Consider the following 17,782-nt stretch of genomic DNA (forward strand, 5'->3'; position numbering starts at 1 on the left):
AACATTTTGCCATATATTGTTTCATGTTTGCTGCTATCTCATTTAAATCCGGTCTGCCTAATAAACTACGAAACTAGAGTGAGACAACAGGAAACGCGCAAGAATATACATATCATGTCATGTTTATATTCGTATTATTCTTATGCTTAATAGTGACAGAGTCAGAAATGAAGCACGGCAATTGACTAGATTTTTAAATCTAAGATGACTCTAATTTCTGTGTAGAATGTAATGTACTAAAGAGGCGCCTGCAAAGATTTTCAAATGGAGAAAAATTTTCGCTAAACTCTCGTTCAGAACATCTTCTATCATACGCAGTCTATTATTTGGTTCTTGTTGATCATTATCAAAGAAAGCAGCAGTGTAAGTAACAACAAATAGCAGTTTCTTGCCATTGTTTCGCTAATGAGACGATTCCTCCGCAAGCGGCGACAGGCCGTAAACACGCACTATCAGAATACGACAAACAATGCATGACACAGTACAGCAACGCATTTTCAGCTTAGAGTGACGTAAACACCTTTAACAAAGAAAACTGCGCTTATCAGATCAAAGAAAAATAAGCTATCAATTCAAACCAGACGAAGCACGTGGAAAAGGAAGGGTACCCGTATAAATACGGACGGAGCGCCTGACGCATAGCAATGGCTACCTGGTAAAGCTTAACGGCTAACTTACTACCAAACTACTGTAGCTGTATCGTCATTCATTCGACCTAAATTGTGTCTCATATTACAATGGACCAATTTTGTTTCGATTTGGAGATGCGGCCTATAATTTTTCTCTCCCCTTGAATTTCGAGTCTCAAATTTCAGGTGCGGCTTAGACTCGGGAAAATATTTTTTCCTTGATTTTGAGTCTCATTTTTAAGGTGCGGCTTAGATTCGAGTAAATACGGTACTATTTTCACGTGCAACCGTTAGCGATATGGAGCCGAAAGCTAGCAACAGCACTGCCAGAGGTCATCTTACACTAACTCAATTATAGCTGCCACTGAACTCTTGCAAAATAATGTTTGACACTAGGTTTTCAAGGATGGATAGATGTGTTGAGACTAGCAAAAATTATTTGGAAAAGTAAAAGAAACAGATCTTTTTTGTAAGACTAACTTAGTATGGTATATTTTGAAAAATTTTAGAACCACATTATGAACTGAAACGGAACTAATTTATTTTAAATTGGGGACTGACACAAGGGAACATGGGATTTCATCACTTAAATAAAACTATTTTTGAGTACCAGAAATGTTACTTTATCACACAATTGCTTGATCTCAACTCTACTACTTGCTTATTGTTTCTAAGACAAAATGAACATATTCATTTTGTATGAGTATTTATGTATGAAATTGAAGTGTTGATTTACCTTCCTGTCTGCAATGTACAAGGCCTCAGCTAGCTTGGCAAAGTTCTCATTAATGTGTGTTTGTTGAAGTCCACGACCATCTGCAGCTAAACGTTTATCAAGTGGAATTGTGTAGCCCTAAAAGAGAAAATAGTTGATTGAACCACATAGAAATATTTGAAATCAGAAGCAATCTAACAAATTTGTGTATACATATGCAGGGCTTACTTTTGCATTTTTCCAATTAGATATGCACGGTGGTATTTTCCACTCCTTCTGTTCCTTTACAGTCACCTGGAAAGAAAAACATAGATTAAATTCAATACAAACTGGTAAAGTCTTCACTCACTGCTTTGTTATTAATGCAGATACCAGCGAGCACAAAATATCCCTCTGCCATGCAATGTACAGTTGCTTGTCAAAAATACATGTAGTGGTACATATAGTATCTTTCTAGGCTGCAAAAGATGACTTTATTAAGAAATGGAGGGAGCAAAAAATTGCATCTTAGTGAGAATGAAAGGAACCAACCAGGGGAGATCCCAATGTCCAATCCAGATGTTCATATTATACAGTTGCTGGTACCCAGAAAACACTTGATGAATGCCTTTATGGACAAAAAATATGGAATAACTGCCCACAAACCTGCACTGTAGACAGTATGGTAACACTGTCTGAACATTTTCTGGGATAATATATTATTTAAGACAGACTGACTGCTAAATGAGAAAACTGACTAGCAGAGTTTGCTGCTACATGATCAGCTTGAAAAATGGTAGCACTGGTCTCATACTCTTTGAGATGCGGACATATTCCAGCCTGGTCGGAGACTGCTGTGAGCATAATTCGACCATGATCTGTCACTAATTAATGTGTCATCAAAGTCTTTGGGCATCAACAGGTAAGTGCACCAGAAGCATTGTTGGAGTATCTGGAATGTTGGTATCCCTGCCTGGTTGAAATAACAATGGGAGAAGTGGATAGAGGGAACATAGGCAATGGGCTTACACTGCAGGGCATATGGAGAAGCTACTGAAACAACACCTATTTGCACACAGTTTGGCTAATTAAACAATTACATGGAAATCCTGATGCTGTTATTTTTGATTTAGGAGCAAAAAATTCCACAACTCTAGAATCTGTAAATGGTTCAGTGGAATTGGAAAAGGAGCTAAATAACATCAAATAAAATGTTAAGGTTATCAGAACTGCGCCACAGAAACCAAGGACAAACTGAATTAAAATCAGAGGATGTGTTTAGTACAGAAGACTACAGCAGAGGGGTGGGGATATAAGTGTACAGTTTATGGAAAATCAGAAAATTCAATAAAATGTACAGATACTGAACAAATTTCCAGCAGAACGATAAGATTTGTTTTAAAAATAATTAAAATATACTCCATAGCAATCATTCATGTCTGTGCAACAACAAGCTCACAATTTGATGAGGAGGTAGGAGACTTTTACAAAGGTTTGCAAAATCCAATAAATGATGCAAATCATCCTTGGGGGATTTCAAAGTGAAAGCAGCGTAACACTTAAAGACTGGTTCTTCAGTGGGAAACTTCTTATATCATGTTAGAAATGACAAGACAAACACTACTGCAATTGGCCAAGAACAACATGTCTTGTCTTAAATGTATTCTTACAGAAGAAAACAAATAGAAGATTAGCTTTGCAGGATCAAAATGGAACTCAAACTGACCAAATTTTATCAGCCAATAAAGACATTCCACAGAATATGGCAGTACTAAACATCTTCAAACTCCAAGTGATTATAGTGTTTCAGGTGCAGATTAAAAACTGGAAAAGGGGTCAGGCAAAAAGAGTCTGTACAACAGAAGTCATTTGCCTCTAATGCAGATAACCCTCAACAATTAAAGGAAAAATTAAAAAGCATGTTTGAAAGCAGCCCTGAAAAATCGTTTATAATACAACTAAAATAGGGCGCAACCAACACTCCAAAAGATAATGCTACAAAGTTGTATTTAGGGCAGTTAAGGAGGGTCAAGTGCTTTCCATAAATTACACAGTGCTTTTAAAACAAAGATTCCAAAATGTCTGAAACTGAAAGTTTACAGTCAGTGTATATTATCAGTTCTGATTTACAGCAAAAGGCATGAGCTTTTAATGTGAAAAACACTGAAAAACTGTTGGTTTCCCAGCAAGCAATTGAGGAAAGTAATTTGAGAATTCCAGGAGAGACAGAAAAACAAATAAATGAGTTAGAGAACACAGCAGAATGGAAGACAACATTATGACTGTAACAGAAATGGAGATGGATTGGATCTATAGCTAGGTGAACTGAAGGCAAACTGACCAAGGAAGTACTTTTCAAGATTCTAGGCAATAATTTCTTCATACTTCCCATATTGTTGGCAGAAAACAGCGGCGAGCAAATTAATTTTAACTATTAAGTTTATTTCTCTCAATTATCATGTAAGGCCTCTAGTAGAAGGCTCTAGCAAAAGCATCATGGAAATGTTGACTCCTAGCATGCTCGGTTGCAAACATTGGCCAAGAAGGCTGGTCAGTCAAAACTGGTATAGATATTAAGCCATTGCAAAAAAAAAAAAAAAAAAAAAAAAAAAACAAAAAAAACAGCTCTTCTGTGCATGTCCTGATTTGTAGTAAAGACCAAATTCAAATTGGGTGAATGGTATATATACATAACCACTCCATCGGGACCATCCGACCGCCGTGTCATCCTCAGAGGAGGATGTGGATAGGAGGGGCATGAGGTCAGCACACCGCTCTCCCTGTCATTATGATGGTATTCTTGACCGAAGCCGCTACTATTCGGTCGAGTAGCTCCTCAATTGGCATCACGAGGTTGAGTGCAGCCCGAAGAATGGCAACAGCGCATGGCGGCCTGCATGGTCACCCATCCAAGTGCCAACCACGCCCGACAGCGCTTAACTTCGGTGATCTCACGGGAACCGGTGTACCCACTGTGGCAAGGTCGTTGCCCCTATGGTATATATACATATCAGATGAAATGTGCGTGAAGCTTGTAATGTATAGAGAAACCTGGAGGAAGCTTTTATACAGCAATGGATGTCTAACAACTGATGAAGAGGATGGGACATAATCTCTCAGTTTTTTCCTTCCCAAAATGCAGGCATATATGAATAAGCTAATAATACATACAGTGCAAAAACTCACCTTTCTTGTAGGAGAATGCATTACGGGTGCAGGTGGTGAAGGAGGCCCTCTTGGTATTTTCTTATTGATCCTGCAATACAGATCCACTTAGAAAACATTCATACAAACAAAAAACTGCACAGTTTTAATGGGTGATTTTAATGCTCAATGGGGTAAAGAGAAAAAATATAAGAATTGATGGGTGGATTTCCAACATATATATGGACAAACTAAAATGGCCAAAGAATTGTTGAAACATGCAAAATTTTATCCTTAAAATAATGTCAACACATTTTAAAAAGAACCCTTCTAAACAAAAAACTTGGCAGGCTCCCAATACATTTATAGGGGAATTTCAAATCGATCATGTAGTAATTTCATGCCCTAACTACCCGGAAATTTTAAATTTCCAAGTTAGGAAAGGGGCTAACATTGATTCTGACCATTATTGAACATGAATAAAAGTAAAACTTCAACCTCAAAAAACTCTTCAAAGCAAAAAATGTTATTCCAAAATTTGACACTGTTAAAATAACCGCATCTCCAACAAGTGAACTTGACAAAAAAACAATCCAACAATTGGCAAAGCCCAAAAGAAAAGTTAATAAAAACAGCAACAAATTTAATTCCATTTCGAAATACACAAAAACACCCGTGGCGGAATGTGGATTGTGAAACACCAGTTAAGCCTTGGTATGAGGCATTCAAAAATTTGAATAGTAACAAAATTGAAAATATTTACAACACCTTTCTAACTGTAAGAAAATCAACATCTAAATTAATGAACAATATAAGAAACTTTTATAAAAATTCAAAACTTAACTAGCTGGTTACCAACCACAAAGTCTTTGTTTCAAAAATGAAATCAACAGTTTAGCTCTTAACAAGCAGGAAAAATGTAAGGTACTTGCTAGTTATTTTGAAAAACTATTAAACTGTCGAGAACCAGTGAATAAATTCCAATCATGGCAAACTAATAACACCAACCCTAGCTCTAACGAACTTGACAATACCTAAATAATTAAACGAATTAAGAGACTTAAAAACAATCAAGCATCCAGAGAAGACTATAACTGCAGAACTACTAAAATCGGCTGGCCCTAACACTATAAAAAAGATCACTCAACTAATAGGACATATCTGGCAATGCATCCAGTGCATAAAAAAAGGGGACAGAACTGATGTTAATAATTACTGAGGAATCTCACTCCTCTCAGTCACATACAAAATTCTCTCACAGTGTTTACTTGATTAAGCCCAAGAACAACTGGTGAATACCAAGCAGGCTTTAGACCACACTGATCCTGTCCAGAACAAATTCTTAATTTCAAACTAATCCTTAGGCACCAAAAGATTTCTGGTAACAATATTGTATGTACATTTGGGGATTTTAAAAAGATCTATGACTCAACTGATCGTGAATCTCTTTTCAAAATTTTAAAGGAACAAGGGCTAGATAACAAAATTCTAACACTGATTAACAAAATGTTAACCGACACTACCTCTAAAGTTAAATTCATGGGAGAAATTTCTAAACCATTTGATATAAAGAGAGGTGTTAGACAGGTGAACGGACTCTCCCCATCACTGTTTAACTGTGTTTTGGAAAAGGCAATTACAAAATAGTGAGAGCAAAAGTCAAGTCAAAATATAGAGCAAGCAATCAAGTTAGGTAGAAGTAATATTACAGTAGATTGCCTTGCCTTTGCAGATGATCTGGCACTGTGGATATTACCACAGCTCAAAAACAAACTGAAATTCTTAAAGAAGTTTCAGAAAGAGTAGGACTACAAATTGAGATGCCTTGCCACGAGAATTACAACTTGCCACAGCCTTGCAGATCCAGATGACAACAAGAACAGCAACAGAGCAGCAGAAGAAGAGTGAATGAGAATAAGGTAATTTCATAGCAAAAGCTGTTTTGTATTGAGTGACACATAACAAGTGGCCTCAACAAACAAGACAGTGTGACTGAGGACAAAGCTACAGAGGTTAAGTTGTAACATGAACAGAAGGACGTAAGTAATACTGGTTCTGTAGATGATAGGGATTATAAATCAGACATGAATGTAACTTTGAATGATGGTGACTAAAGTCCCATTCTAGATGAAAAGATAAAAGCGTCATCTACATTGTGTGGTCATGTGAGCGAAATGGACCAAAACAGTACTGAAGTGGATGAAATCATTTAGGTTAAGAGGGAGGAACCTAGTAACGAAAGGCAGCAAGGGCAACAGTTTATGGCAGACGGAAACTTGGAAGCGATGTTAAAGCAAATTATGAGTAGTATGTGTAGGGTGGAAAAGGAAAACTGATAGCATTAAAACTGACATGATTAACTTAAAACATGAACTGAAGAAAGAAATCAAAAAGGAAATTAAGGAAGTTAGCAATAATCTTTCAGAATTAAATAAGACATTTGATGCAGTAGTTAAAGATTGTGATGAAAAGATACAGAAAGCAGATCAGAATACTGACGAGAAAATAACATTAATGAGTAGTAAATGTGTAGAAGAGAGAAAGAAGCTTTGTGATGACTATAGTAGGAGGGTGGAGGCTTCCAAAATACAGCATAAGGAATTTTTTTGCTAAAAACAGGGTTAAACTTGAGAACCAAATCGATCAGATTAAAAACGATTTAGAAACGGAGGTAGAAACCATGTGTGCAGTAGTGGTAGAGGAAAAACTGGTAAAAGCACATAAAAATGTAGATTCAAAATTGGCTGAAATTGAGAAAAAGGTGGAAGAAGTACAAAACCTAAAGCATAGAGAAAGTGACAGTGGGTCGGGTAATTATTTTGGTAAGCAGGATGATAGTTTTTCCAGGGAAAATACTGATAATTTGTTGCGTGGAGAAGATCACATGGTAAGTAAAACGAAGTGTGTCAACCGGTAATAACAGCAGGCATACAAGGTAAATATGTTAAGTGTTTACTGGACAGTGGTAGTGATTTGAATAGTATTTCACAGGCATTTTTTGAATCTATTAAGAACACAGAGGGTATAGTAGTGAAGCACATTTCTGGAATAAAAACTCTTGGTCCTACTGGTAAGCTATTAAAGAGTGTGAAACAAGAGAGACTATTAACTGTGAAATTGGTGGACAGCTGTTGGAGTGCAATTTCTTGATAATTCAAAATATCAGCATTGATGTAATACTTGGAACTAATTTCTTGTGTAAATAGTAAGTAGGGGGTTCAACATTCTGTGTTGGGCTCATTATCTGGCCATAATGCTTACCCCAGCTGTCTGGCTCATTTTTCCTGAGGCAGTCAAACTCTTCTCCTATCCTATATGTAGTTTGTAAGTCAATTAGACACAGTCTATCTTCAACTTTCATGTGATTTTGTGCAGTAGGATATTTTAGTATAGGGATATGTTAAAAAAGGTTTCTCCAGTATTATTTATGTGTATTATGTTGTGTTAGAGATAAATAATGTAATCGTAAGAGAATGGAAGAAAATAAAGTGGTACCATGGTTAAAGAATTTCTGTCAAACAAATGTAAGGTAAACTGAAAATGAAAGGTGTCAGCATATGTGGAGGATAATTAACATCTGAAGTAACCACCTCATTGATGTAGCACCAGAGGCAATATGCAGTACAAAGCATCTTAATATTAATTATGGTATAGTAGAAGTGTTTGTGTTTGGTACAATCAGTATATGTGAGGTACCTATCTATCTGTGTCATGGTACAGCCGTTTCTAACATTAAGGAATTACAACTTTAAATACAGTTGCCTCGAGTAATATGTGTGGAAAGAATAAGCTAGGTTTGTATGTATATTGCCTTCAGGCTAGAATCTGAAGCAAGTTGATGGAATCCAGTAAAATAATAGTTTTTCTAAGTGATAATTTTGTCTGATCGGTAATGAGAGTTAAGTTTGATTAGCATAGGGTTCTGTTACTGTGGAGTGTTTTTCAGTAGAGTCAATTTTGCAGTGGATAAGCAGAGCAGGTGTTTACTTATCAGAAAATGAAACAATAATGAAATAATAAATAATGAATAATGTTAGGGTCTTAATGGTTAGGGAGCCTGTCTCTGCAGTAGGGATATTTTTTGAGAATGCACTCCGCTAGCTAACGAGGCAAGAAAGGTAAGTGAAATAATGGAGGTGACAGACATGATTAATGAAAAAGGTAACTATATACAAATGAATGTGGTGTAACTATCTTGATGATCTAATTTTGAACTAGACAACTTTGGGGACTGTTTATATAGTGCAATTCATGACACTGCAGTTGGGAATGAGAGATTAGCATAAACAGAAATATTTTTGTGAGGTACAAGTCATATAATGCTGCATCATTGGATCTATGTTATCTGAAACACCTCTATTTGTGTTCTGAGGAATTATGAGCTTAAACTGGTAAAATACTGGGATGAAGAAAAGTAATTTTGCTGATTAACTAATAACCTTCTCCCATGAACCATGGACCTTGCCATTGGTGGGGAGGCTTGCGTGCCTCAGCGATACAGATGGCCGTGCCGTAGGTGCAACCACAACGGAGGGGTATCTGTTGAGAGGCCAGACAAACATGTGGTTCCTGAAGAGGGGCAGCAGCCTTTTCAGTAGTTGCAGGGGCAACAGTCTGGATGATTGACTGATCTAGCCTTGCAACACTAACCAAAACGGCCTTGCTGTGCTGGTACAGCGAACGGCTGAAAGCAATGGGAAACTACAGCCATAATTTTTCCCGAGGGCATGCAGCTTTACTGTATGGTTAAATGATGATGGCGTCCTCTTGGGTAAAATATTCCAGAGCTAAAATAGTCCCCCATACGGATCTCCAGGCGGGGACTACTCAAGAGGCCGTTGTTATCAGGAGAAAGAAAACTGGCGTTCTACAGATCGGAGCGTGGAATGTCAGATCCCTTAATCAGGCAGGTAGGTTAGAAAATTTAAAAAAGGAAAAGGATAGGTTAAAGTTAGATATAGTGGGAATTAGTGAAGTTCGGTGGCAGGAGGAACACGACTTTTGGCCAGGTGAATACAGGGTTATGAATACATGGGTAATGCAGGAGTAGGTTTAATAATGAATAAAAAAAATAGGAGTGCGGGTAAGCTACTACAAACAGCATGTTGTTGTTGTTGTGGTCTTCAGTCCTGAGACTGGTTTGATGCAGCTCTCCATGCTACTCTATCCTGTGCAAGCTTTTTCATCTCCCAGTACCTACTGCAACCTACATCCTTCTGAATCTGCTTAGTGTATTCATCTCTTGGTCTCCCCCTACGATTTTTACCCTCCACGCTGCCCTCCAATACTAAATTGGTTATCCCTTGATGCCTCAGAACATGTCCTACCAACCGATCCCTTCTTCTGGTCAAGTTGTGCCACAAACTTCTCTTCTCCCCAATCCTATTCAATACTTCCTCATTAGTTATGTGATCTACCCATCTAATCTTCAGCATTCTTCTGTAGCACCACATTTCGAAAGCTTCTATTCTCTTCTTGTCCAAACTATTTATCGTCCATGCTTCACTTCCATACATGGCTACACTCCATACGAATACTTTCAGAAATGACTTCCTGACACTTAAATCAATACTGGATGTTAACAAATTTCTCTTCTTCAGAAACGCTTTCTTTGCCATTGCCAGCCTACATTTTATGTCCTCTCTACTTCGACCATCATCAGTTATTTTGCTCCCCAAATAGCAAAACTCCTTTACTACTTTAAGTGCCTCATTTCCTAATCTAATTCCCTCAGCATCACCCGACTTCATTCGACTACATTCCACTATCCTTGTTTTGCTTTTATTGATGTTCATCTTATATCCTCCTTTCAAGACACTATCCATTCCATTCAACTGCTCTTCCAACTCCTTTGCTGTCTCTGACAGAATTACAATGTCATCGGCGAACCTCAACATTTTTATTTCTTCTCCATGAATTTTAATACCCACTCCGAATTTTTCTTTTGATTCCTTTACTGCTTGCTCAATATACAGATTGAACAACATCGGGGAGAGGCTACAACCCTGTCTTACTCCCTTCCCAACCACTGCTTCCCTTTCATGTCCCTCGACTCTTATAACTGCCATCTGGTTTCTGTACAAATTGTAAATAGCCTTTCGCTCACTGTATTTCTGGTTTCTGTACAAATTGTAAATAGCCTTTCGCTCCCTGTATTTTACCCCTGCCACCTTTAGAATTTGAAAGAGAGTATTCCAGTCAACATTGTCAAAAGCTTTCTCTAAGTCTACAAATGCCAGAAACGTAGGTTTGCCTTTCCTTAATCTTTCTTCTAAGATAAGTCGTAAGGTCAGTATTGCCTCACGTGTTCCAGTGTTTCTACGGAATCCAAACTGATCTTCCCCGAGGTTGGCTTCTACTAGTTTTTCCATTCGTCTGTAAAGAATTCGTGTTAGTATTTTGCAGCTGTGACTTATTAAGCTGATAGTTCGGTAATTTTCACATCTGTCAACACCTGCTTTCTTTGGGATTCGAATTATTATATTCTTCTTGAAGTCTGAGGGTATTTCGCCTGTTTCATACATCTTGCTCACCAGGTGGTAGAGTTTTGTCAGGACTGGCTCTCCCACGGCCGTCAGTAGTTCCAATGGAATATTGTCTACTCCAGGGGCCTTGTTTCGACTCAGGTCTTTCAGTGCTCTGTCAAACTCTTCACGCAGTATCGTATCTCCCATTTCATCTTCATCTACATCCTCTTCCATTTCCATAATATTGTCCTCAAGTACATCGCCCTTGTATAGACCCTCTATATACTCCTTCCACCTTTCTGCTTTCCCTTCTTTGCTTAGCACTGGGTTTCCATCTGATCTCTTGATATTCATACAAGTCGTTGTCTTATCTCCGAGGGTCTCTTTAATTTTCCTGTAGGCGGTATCTATCTTACCCCTAGTGAGATAGGCCTCTACATCCTTACATTTGTCCTCTAGCCATCCTGCTTAGCCATTTTGTACTTCCTGTCGATCTCATTTTTGAGACGTTTGTATTCCTTTTTGCCTGTTTCACTTACTGCATTTTTATATTTTCTCCTTTCATCAATTAAATTCAATATTTCTTCTGTTACCCAAGGATTTCTACTAGCCCTCGTCTGTTTACCTACTTGATCCTCTGCTGCCTTCACTACTTCATCCCTCAAAGCTACCCATTCTTCTTCTACTGTATTTATTTCCCCCATTCCTGTCAATTGCTCCCTTATGCTCTCCCTGAATCTCTGTACAACCTCTGGTTCTTTTAGTTTATCCAGGTCCCATCTCCTTAAATTCCCACCTTTTTGCAGTTTCTTCAGTTTTAATCTACAGGTCATAACCAATAGATTGTGGTCAGAGTCCACATCTGCCCCTGGAAATGTCTTACAATTTAAAACCTGGTTCCTAAATCTCTGTCTTACCATTATATAATCTATCTGATACCTTTTAGTATCTCCAGGGTTCTTCCATGTATACAACCTTCTTTCATGATTCTTAAACCAAGTGTTAGTTATGATTATGTTGTGCTCTGTGCAAAGTTCTATCAGGCGGCTTCCTCTTTCATTTCTGTCCCCCAATCCATATTCACCTACTATGTTTCCTTCTCTCCCTTTTCCTACACTCGAATTCCAGTCACCCATGACTATTAAATTTTCGTCTCCCTTCACAATCTGAATAATTTCTTTTATTTCATCATACATTTCTTCAATTTCTTCGTCATCTGCAGAGCTAGTTGGCATATAAACTTGTACTACTGTAGTAGGTGTGGGCTTCGTATCTATCTTGGCCATAATAATGCGTTCACTATGCTGTTTGTAGTAGCTTACCCGCATTCCTATTTTCCTATTCATTATTAAACCTACTCCTGCATTACCCCTATTTGATTTTGTGTTTATAACCCTGTAGTCACCTGACCAGAAGTCTTGTTCCTCCTGCCACCGAACTTCACTAATTCCCACTATATCTAACTTCAACCTATCCATTTCACTTTTTAAATTTTCTAACCTACCTGCCCGATTAAGGGATCTGACATTCCACGCTCCGATCCGTAGAACGCCAGTTTTCTTTCTCCTGATAACGACATCCTCTTGAGTAGTCCCCGCCCGGAGATCCGAATGGGGGACTATTTTACCTCCGGAATATTTTACCCAAGAGGACGCCATCATCATGTAATCATACAGTAAAGCTGCATGCCCTCGGGAAGAATTACGGCTGTAGTTTCCCCTTGCTTTCAGCCGTTCACAGTACCAGCACAGCAAGGCCGTTTTGGTTATTGTTACAAGGCCAGATCAGTCAATCATCCAGACTGTTGCCCTTGCAACTACTGAAAAGGCTGCTGCCCCTCTTCAGGAACCACACGTTTGTCTGGCCTCTCAACAGATACCCCTCCGTTGTGGTTGCACCTACGGTACGGCTATCTGTATCGCTGAGGCACACAAGCCTCCCCACCAACGGCAAGGTCCATGGTTCATAGTGAACGCATTATTGTGACCAAGATAGACACGAAGCCCATGCCTACTACAGTAGTACAAGTTTATATGCCAACTAGCTCTGCAGATGATGATGAAATTGATGAAATATATGATGAGATAAAAGAAATTATTCAGGTAGTGAAGGGAGATGAAAATTAAATAGTCATGGGTGACTGGAATTCGAGAGTAGGAAAAGGGAGACAAGGAAACATAGTAGGTGAATAAGGATTGGGGCTAAGAAATGAAAGAGGAAGCCGTCTGGTAGAATTTTGCACAGAGCATAACTTAATCATAGCTAAGGAACCAGGTTTTAAATTGTAAGACATTTCCAGGGGCAGATGTGGACTCTGACCACAATCTATTGGTTATGAACTGTAGATTAAAACTGAAGAAACTGCAAAAAAGGTGGGAATTTAAGGAGATGGGACCTGGATAAACTGAAAGAACCAGAGGTTGTACAGAGTGTCAGGGAGAGCATAAGGGAACAATTGACAGGAATGGGGGAAAGAAACACAGTAGAAGAAGAATGGGTAGCTCTGAGGGATGAAGTAGTGAAGGCAGCAGAGGATCAAGTAGGTAAAAAGACGAAGGCTAGTAGAAATCCTTGGGTAACAGAAGAAATATTGAAATTAATTGATGAAAGAAGAAAATATAAAAATGCAGTAAATGAAGCAGGCAAAATGGAATACAAACGTCTCAAAAATGAGATCGACAGGAAGTGCAAAATGGCTAAGCAGGGATAGCTAGAGGACAAATGTAAGGATGTAGAGGCTTATCTCACTGGGGGTAAGATAGATGCTGCCTACAGGAAAGTTAAAGAGGCCTTTGGAGAAAAGAGAACCACTTGCTTGAATATCAAGAGCTCAAATGGAAACCCAGTTCTAAGCAAAGAAGGGAAAGCAGAAAGGTGGAAGGAGTATATAGAGGGTCTATACAGGGCTGATGTACTTGAGGACAATATTACGTTTTAGTACCTGAATAGTGTAATTTCGCTTAGTCTCCTTCCGCCGCCGAGCAGTGTCAGCAGTGCGCAAGTAGCAGCATTACTGCATTTACTAGGCAATCTTGTATTTTAATAACCGTTTAAATTTTGTCGATTTGTTTGCGCTCTCTGTAGATTAGTTCAGACGTTCTTTGCAAAACAGTTTTTAGCATGGATAGGGACTGCAACTGCTGTGTTCGGATGCAGGCTGAGTTGGCATCCCTTCGCTCCCAGCTTCAGGCAGTGTTGGCTTCGGTCACACAGCTTGAGGCTGTTGCCAATGGGCATCACTGTGGGGGTCCGGATGGGGGTTTGTCGGGGACGGACAGCTCGTCCCACGCATCCCCTGATCGGACTACGACTGTGGTTGCCCGGGATACTGCCCGCATTGAGGCTGATCCCTCACCTGTGGTAGAGTGGGAGGTCGTTTCAAGGTGTGGCAGGGGGCGAAAGACATTCCGGAGGGCTGAACGGAAAGCCTCTCCAGTTTGTCTGACGAACCGGTTTCAGGCTCTGTCTCAGGCTGATACTGATCTTCGGCCTGACATGGCTGCTTGTCCTGTTCCAGAGGTTGCCCCTCAGTCTGCAAGATCCGGGCAGTCGCAGAGGGTGGGCTTACTGGTAGTTGGGAGCTCCAACGTCAGGCGCGTAATGGGGCCCCTTAGGGAAATGGCAGCAAGAGAGGGGAAGAAAACCAATGTGCACTCCGTGTGCATACCGGGGGGGAGTCATTCCAGATGTGGAAAGGGTCCTTCCGAATGCCATGAAGGGTACAGGGTGCACCCATCTGCAGGTGGTCGCTCATGTCGGCACCAATGATGTGTGTCGCTATGGATCGGAGGAAATCCTCTCTGGCTTCCGGCGGCTATCTGATTTGGTGAAGACTGCCAGTCTCGCTAGCGGGATGAAAGCAGAGCTCACCATCTGCAGCATCGTCGACAGGACTGACTGCGGACCTTTGGTACAGAGCCGAGTGGAGGGTCTGAATCAGAGGCTGAGACGGTTCTGCGACCGTGTGGGCTGCAGATTCCTCGACTTGCGCCATAGGGTGGTGGGGTTTCGGGTCCCGCTGGATAGGTCAGGAGTCCACTACACGCAACAAGCGGCTACACGGGTAGCAGGGGTTGTGTGGCGTGGGCTGGGCGGTTTTTTAGGTTAGATGGCCTTGGGCAAGTACAGAAAGGGCAACAGCCTCAACGGGTGCGGGGCAAAGTCAGGACATGCGGGGACCAAGCAGCAATCGGTATTGTAATTGTCAACTGTCGAAGCTGCGTTGGTAAAGTACCGGAACTTCAAGCGCTGATAGAAAGCACCGAAGCTGAAATCATTATAGGTACAGAAAGCTGGCTTAAGCCAGAGATAAATTCTGCCGAAATTTTTACAAAGGTACAGACGGTGTTTAGAAAGGATAGATTGCATGCAACCGGTGGTGGAGTGTTCATCGCTGTTAGTAGTAGTTTATCCTGTAGTGAAGTAGAAGTGGATAGTTCCTGTGAATTATTATGGGTGGAGGTTACACCAAACAACCGAACTAGGTTAATAATTGGCTCCTTTTACCGACCTCCCGACTCAGCAGCATTAGTGGCAGAACAACTGAGAGAAAATTTGGAATACATTTCACATAAATTTTCTCAGCATGTTATAGTCTTAGGTGGAGATTTCAATTTACCAGATATAGACTGGGACACTCAGATGTTTAGGACGGGTGGTAGGGACAGAGCATCGAGTGACATTATACTGAGAGCACTATCCGAAAATTACCTCGAGCAATTAAACAGAGAACCGACTCGTGGAGATAACATATTGGACCTACTGATAACAAACAGACCCGAACTTTTCAACTCTGTATGTACAGAACAGGGAATCAGTGATCATAAGGCCGTTGCAGCATCCCTGAATATGGAAGTTAATAGGAATATAAAAAAAAGGGAGGAAGGTTTATCTGTTTAGCAAGAGTAATAGAAGGCAGATTTCAGACTACCTAACAGATCAAAACGAAAATTTCTGCTCCGACACTGACAATGTTGAGTGTTTATGGAAAAAGGTCAAGGCAATCGTAAAATGCGTTTTAGACAGGTACGTACCGAGTAAAACTGTGAGGGACGGGAAAAACCCACCGTGGTACAACAACAAAGTTAGGAAACTACTGCGAAAGCAAAGAGAGCTTCATTCCAAGAGCAAACGCTGCCAAAACCTCTCAGACAAACAGAAGCTAAAAGATGTCAAAGTTAGCGTAAGGAGGGCTATGCGTGAAGCGTTCATTGAATTCGAAAGTAAAATTCTATGTACCGACTTGACAGAAAATCCTAGGAAGTTCTGGTCTTACGTTAAATCAGTAAGTGGCTCGAAACAGCATATCCAGACACTACGGGATGATGATGGCATTGAAACAGAGGATGACACGCGTAAAGCTGAAATACTAAACACCTTTTTCCAAAGCTGTTTCACAGAGGAAGACCGTACTGCAATTCCTTCTCTAAATCCTCGCACAAACGAAAAAATGGCTGACATCGAAATAAGTGTCCAAGGAATAGAAAAGCAACTGGAATCACTCAATACAGGAAAGTCCACAGGACCTGACGCGATACCAATTCGATTCTACACAGAGTACGCGAAAGAACTTGCCCCCCTTCTAACAGCCGTGTACCGCAAGTCTCTAGAGGAACGGAGGGTTCCAAATGATTGGAAAAGAGCACAGATAGTCCCAGTCTTCAAGAAGGGTCATCGAGCAGATGCGCAAAACTATAGACCTATATCTCTTACGTCGATCTCTTGTAGAATTTTAGAACATGTTTTTTGCTCGCGTATCATGTCATTTCTGGAAACCCAGAATCTACTATGTAGGAATCAACATGGATTCCGGAAACAGCGATCGTGTGAGACCCAACTCGCCTTATTTGTTCATGAGACCCAGAAAATATTAGATACAGGCTCCCAGGTAGATGCTATTTTTCTTGACTTCCGGAAGGCGTTCGATACAGTTCCGCACTGTCGCCTGATAAACAAAGTAAGAGCCTACGGAATATCAGACCAGCTGTGTGGCTGGATTGAAGAGTTTTTAGCAAACAGAACACAGCATGTTGTTATCAATGGAGAGACGTCTACAGACGTTAAAGTAACCTCTGGCGTGCCACAGGGGAGTGTTATGGGACCATTGCTTTTCACAATATATATAAATGACTTAGTAGATAGTGTCGGAAGTTCCATGCGGCTTTTCGCGGATGATGCTGTAGTATACAGAGAAGTTGCTGCATTAGAAAATTGTAGCGAAATACAGGAAGATCTGCAGCGGATAGGCGCTTGGTGCAGGGAGTGGCAACTGACCTTTAACATAGACAAATGTAATGTATTGCGAATACATAGTGTGGTGTCACCGCCAGACACCACACTTGCTAGGTGGTAGCTTAAATCGGCCGCGGTCCATTTAGTACATGTCGGACCCGCGTGTCGCCACTGTGTAATCGCAGACCTAGCGCCACCACCAAGGCAGGTCTCGTGATACGAGAGAGCACTCGCCCCAGTTGTACGAGAACCTAGCTACCGACCAGATGTACAAAGCCTTTCTCTCTCATTAGCCGAGAGACAGAATAGCCATCAGCTAAGTTAATGGCTACGAACTAGCAAGGCGCCATTAGCCATACAGTGATTGAACTTAAAGTCTCCTGTGTATCGTCAAGATCGATGTACCACAATGATATTAAAGATAAGTATTAGTCCTGCTCCGTACTTTTCTTCCTAACGTTAATTACGTATCCTGTTCCAGTACATCACGCCCGTCTGCGTTAGTCTAGCTTGCCTTTTCAGCCATCTCAACTTCACGGTGTCGGCCCAGCTACCGACACAACATTTGGCGACGAATTAAAGTTTTCTTTCTGATTGCTTACATTTAATTGTGTCAT

The 17,782-nt window shown here is 40.3% G+C and overlaps 1 protein-coding gene and 1 pseudogene across 1 annotated transcript in view; both read right to left on the reverse strand.

The window, feature by feature from the left end:
* Nucleotides 1-17,782, reverse strand: part of LOC124774915 (puff-specific protein Bx42) — a 59,656-nt gene that overhangs the window by 13,005 nt on the left and 28,869 nt on the right. The window contains exons 6-8 of the mRNA XM_047249590.1: nt 4,510-4,579; nt 1,573-1,638; nt 1,366-1,482 (exon numbers count right to left, since the gene is read on the reverse strand). Of these exons, the coding sequence (XP_047105546.1) occupies nt 1,366-1,482; nt 1,573-1,638; nt 4,510-4,579 (253 nt within the window). The remainder of the gene's footprint in view (nt 1-1,365; nt 1,483-1,572; nt 1,639-4,509; nt 4,580-17,782) is intronic.
* Nucleotides 4,197-4,314, reverse strand: LOC124778926 (annotated as a pseudogene).

Source organism: Schistocerca piceifrons, chromosome 2, assembly GCF_021461385.2.
Source record: "Schistocerca piceifrons isolate TAMUIC-IGC-003096 chromosome 2, iqSchPice1.1, whole genome shotgun sequence".
Classification (NCBI taxonomy): Eukaryota; Metazoa; Arthropoda; class Insecta; order Orthoptera; family Acrididae; genus Schistocerca; species Schistocerca piceifrons.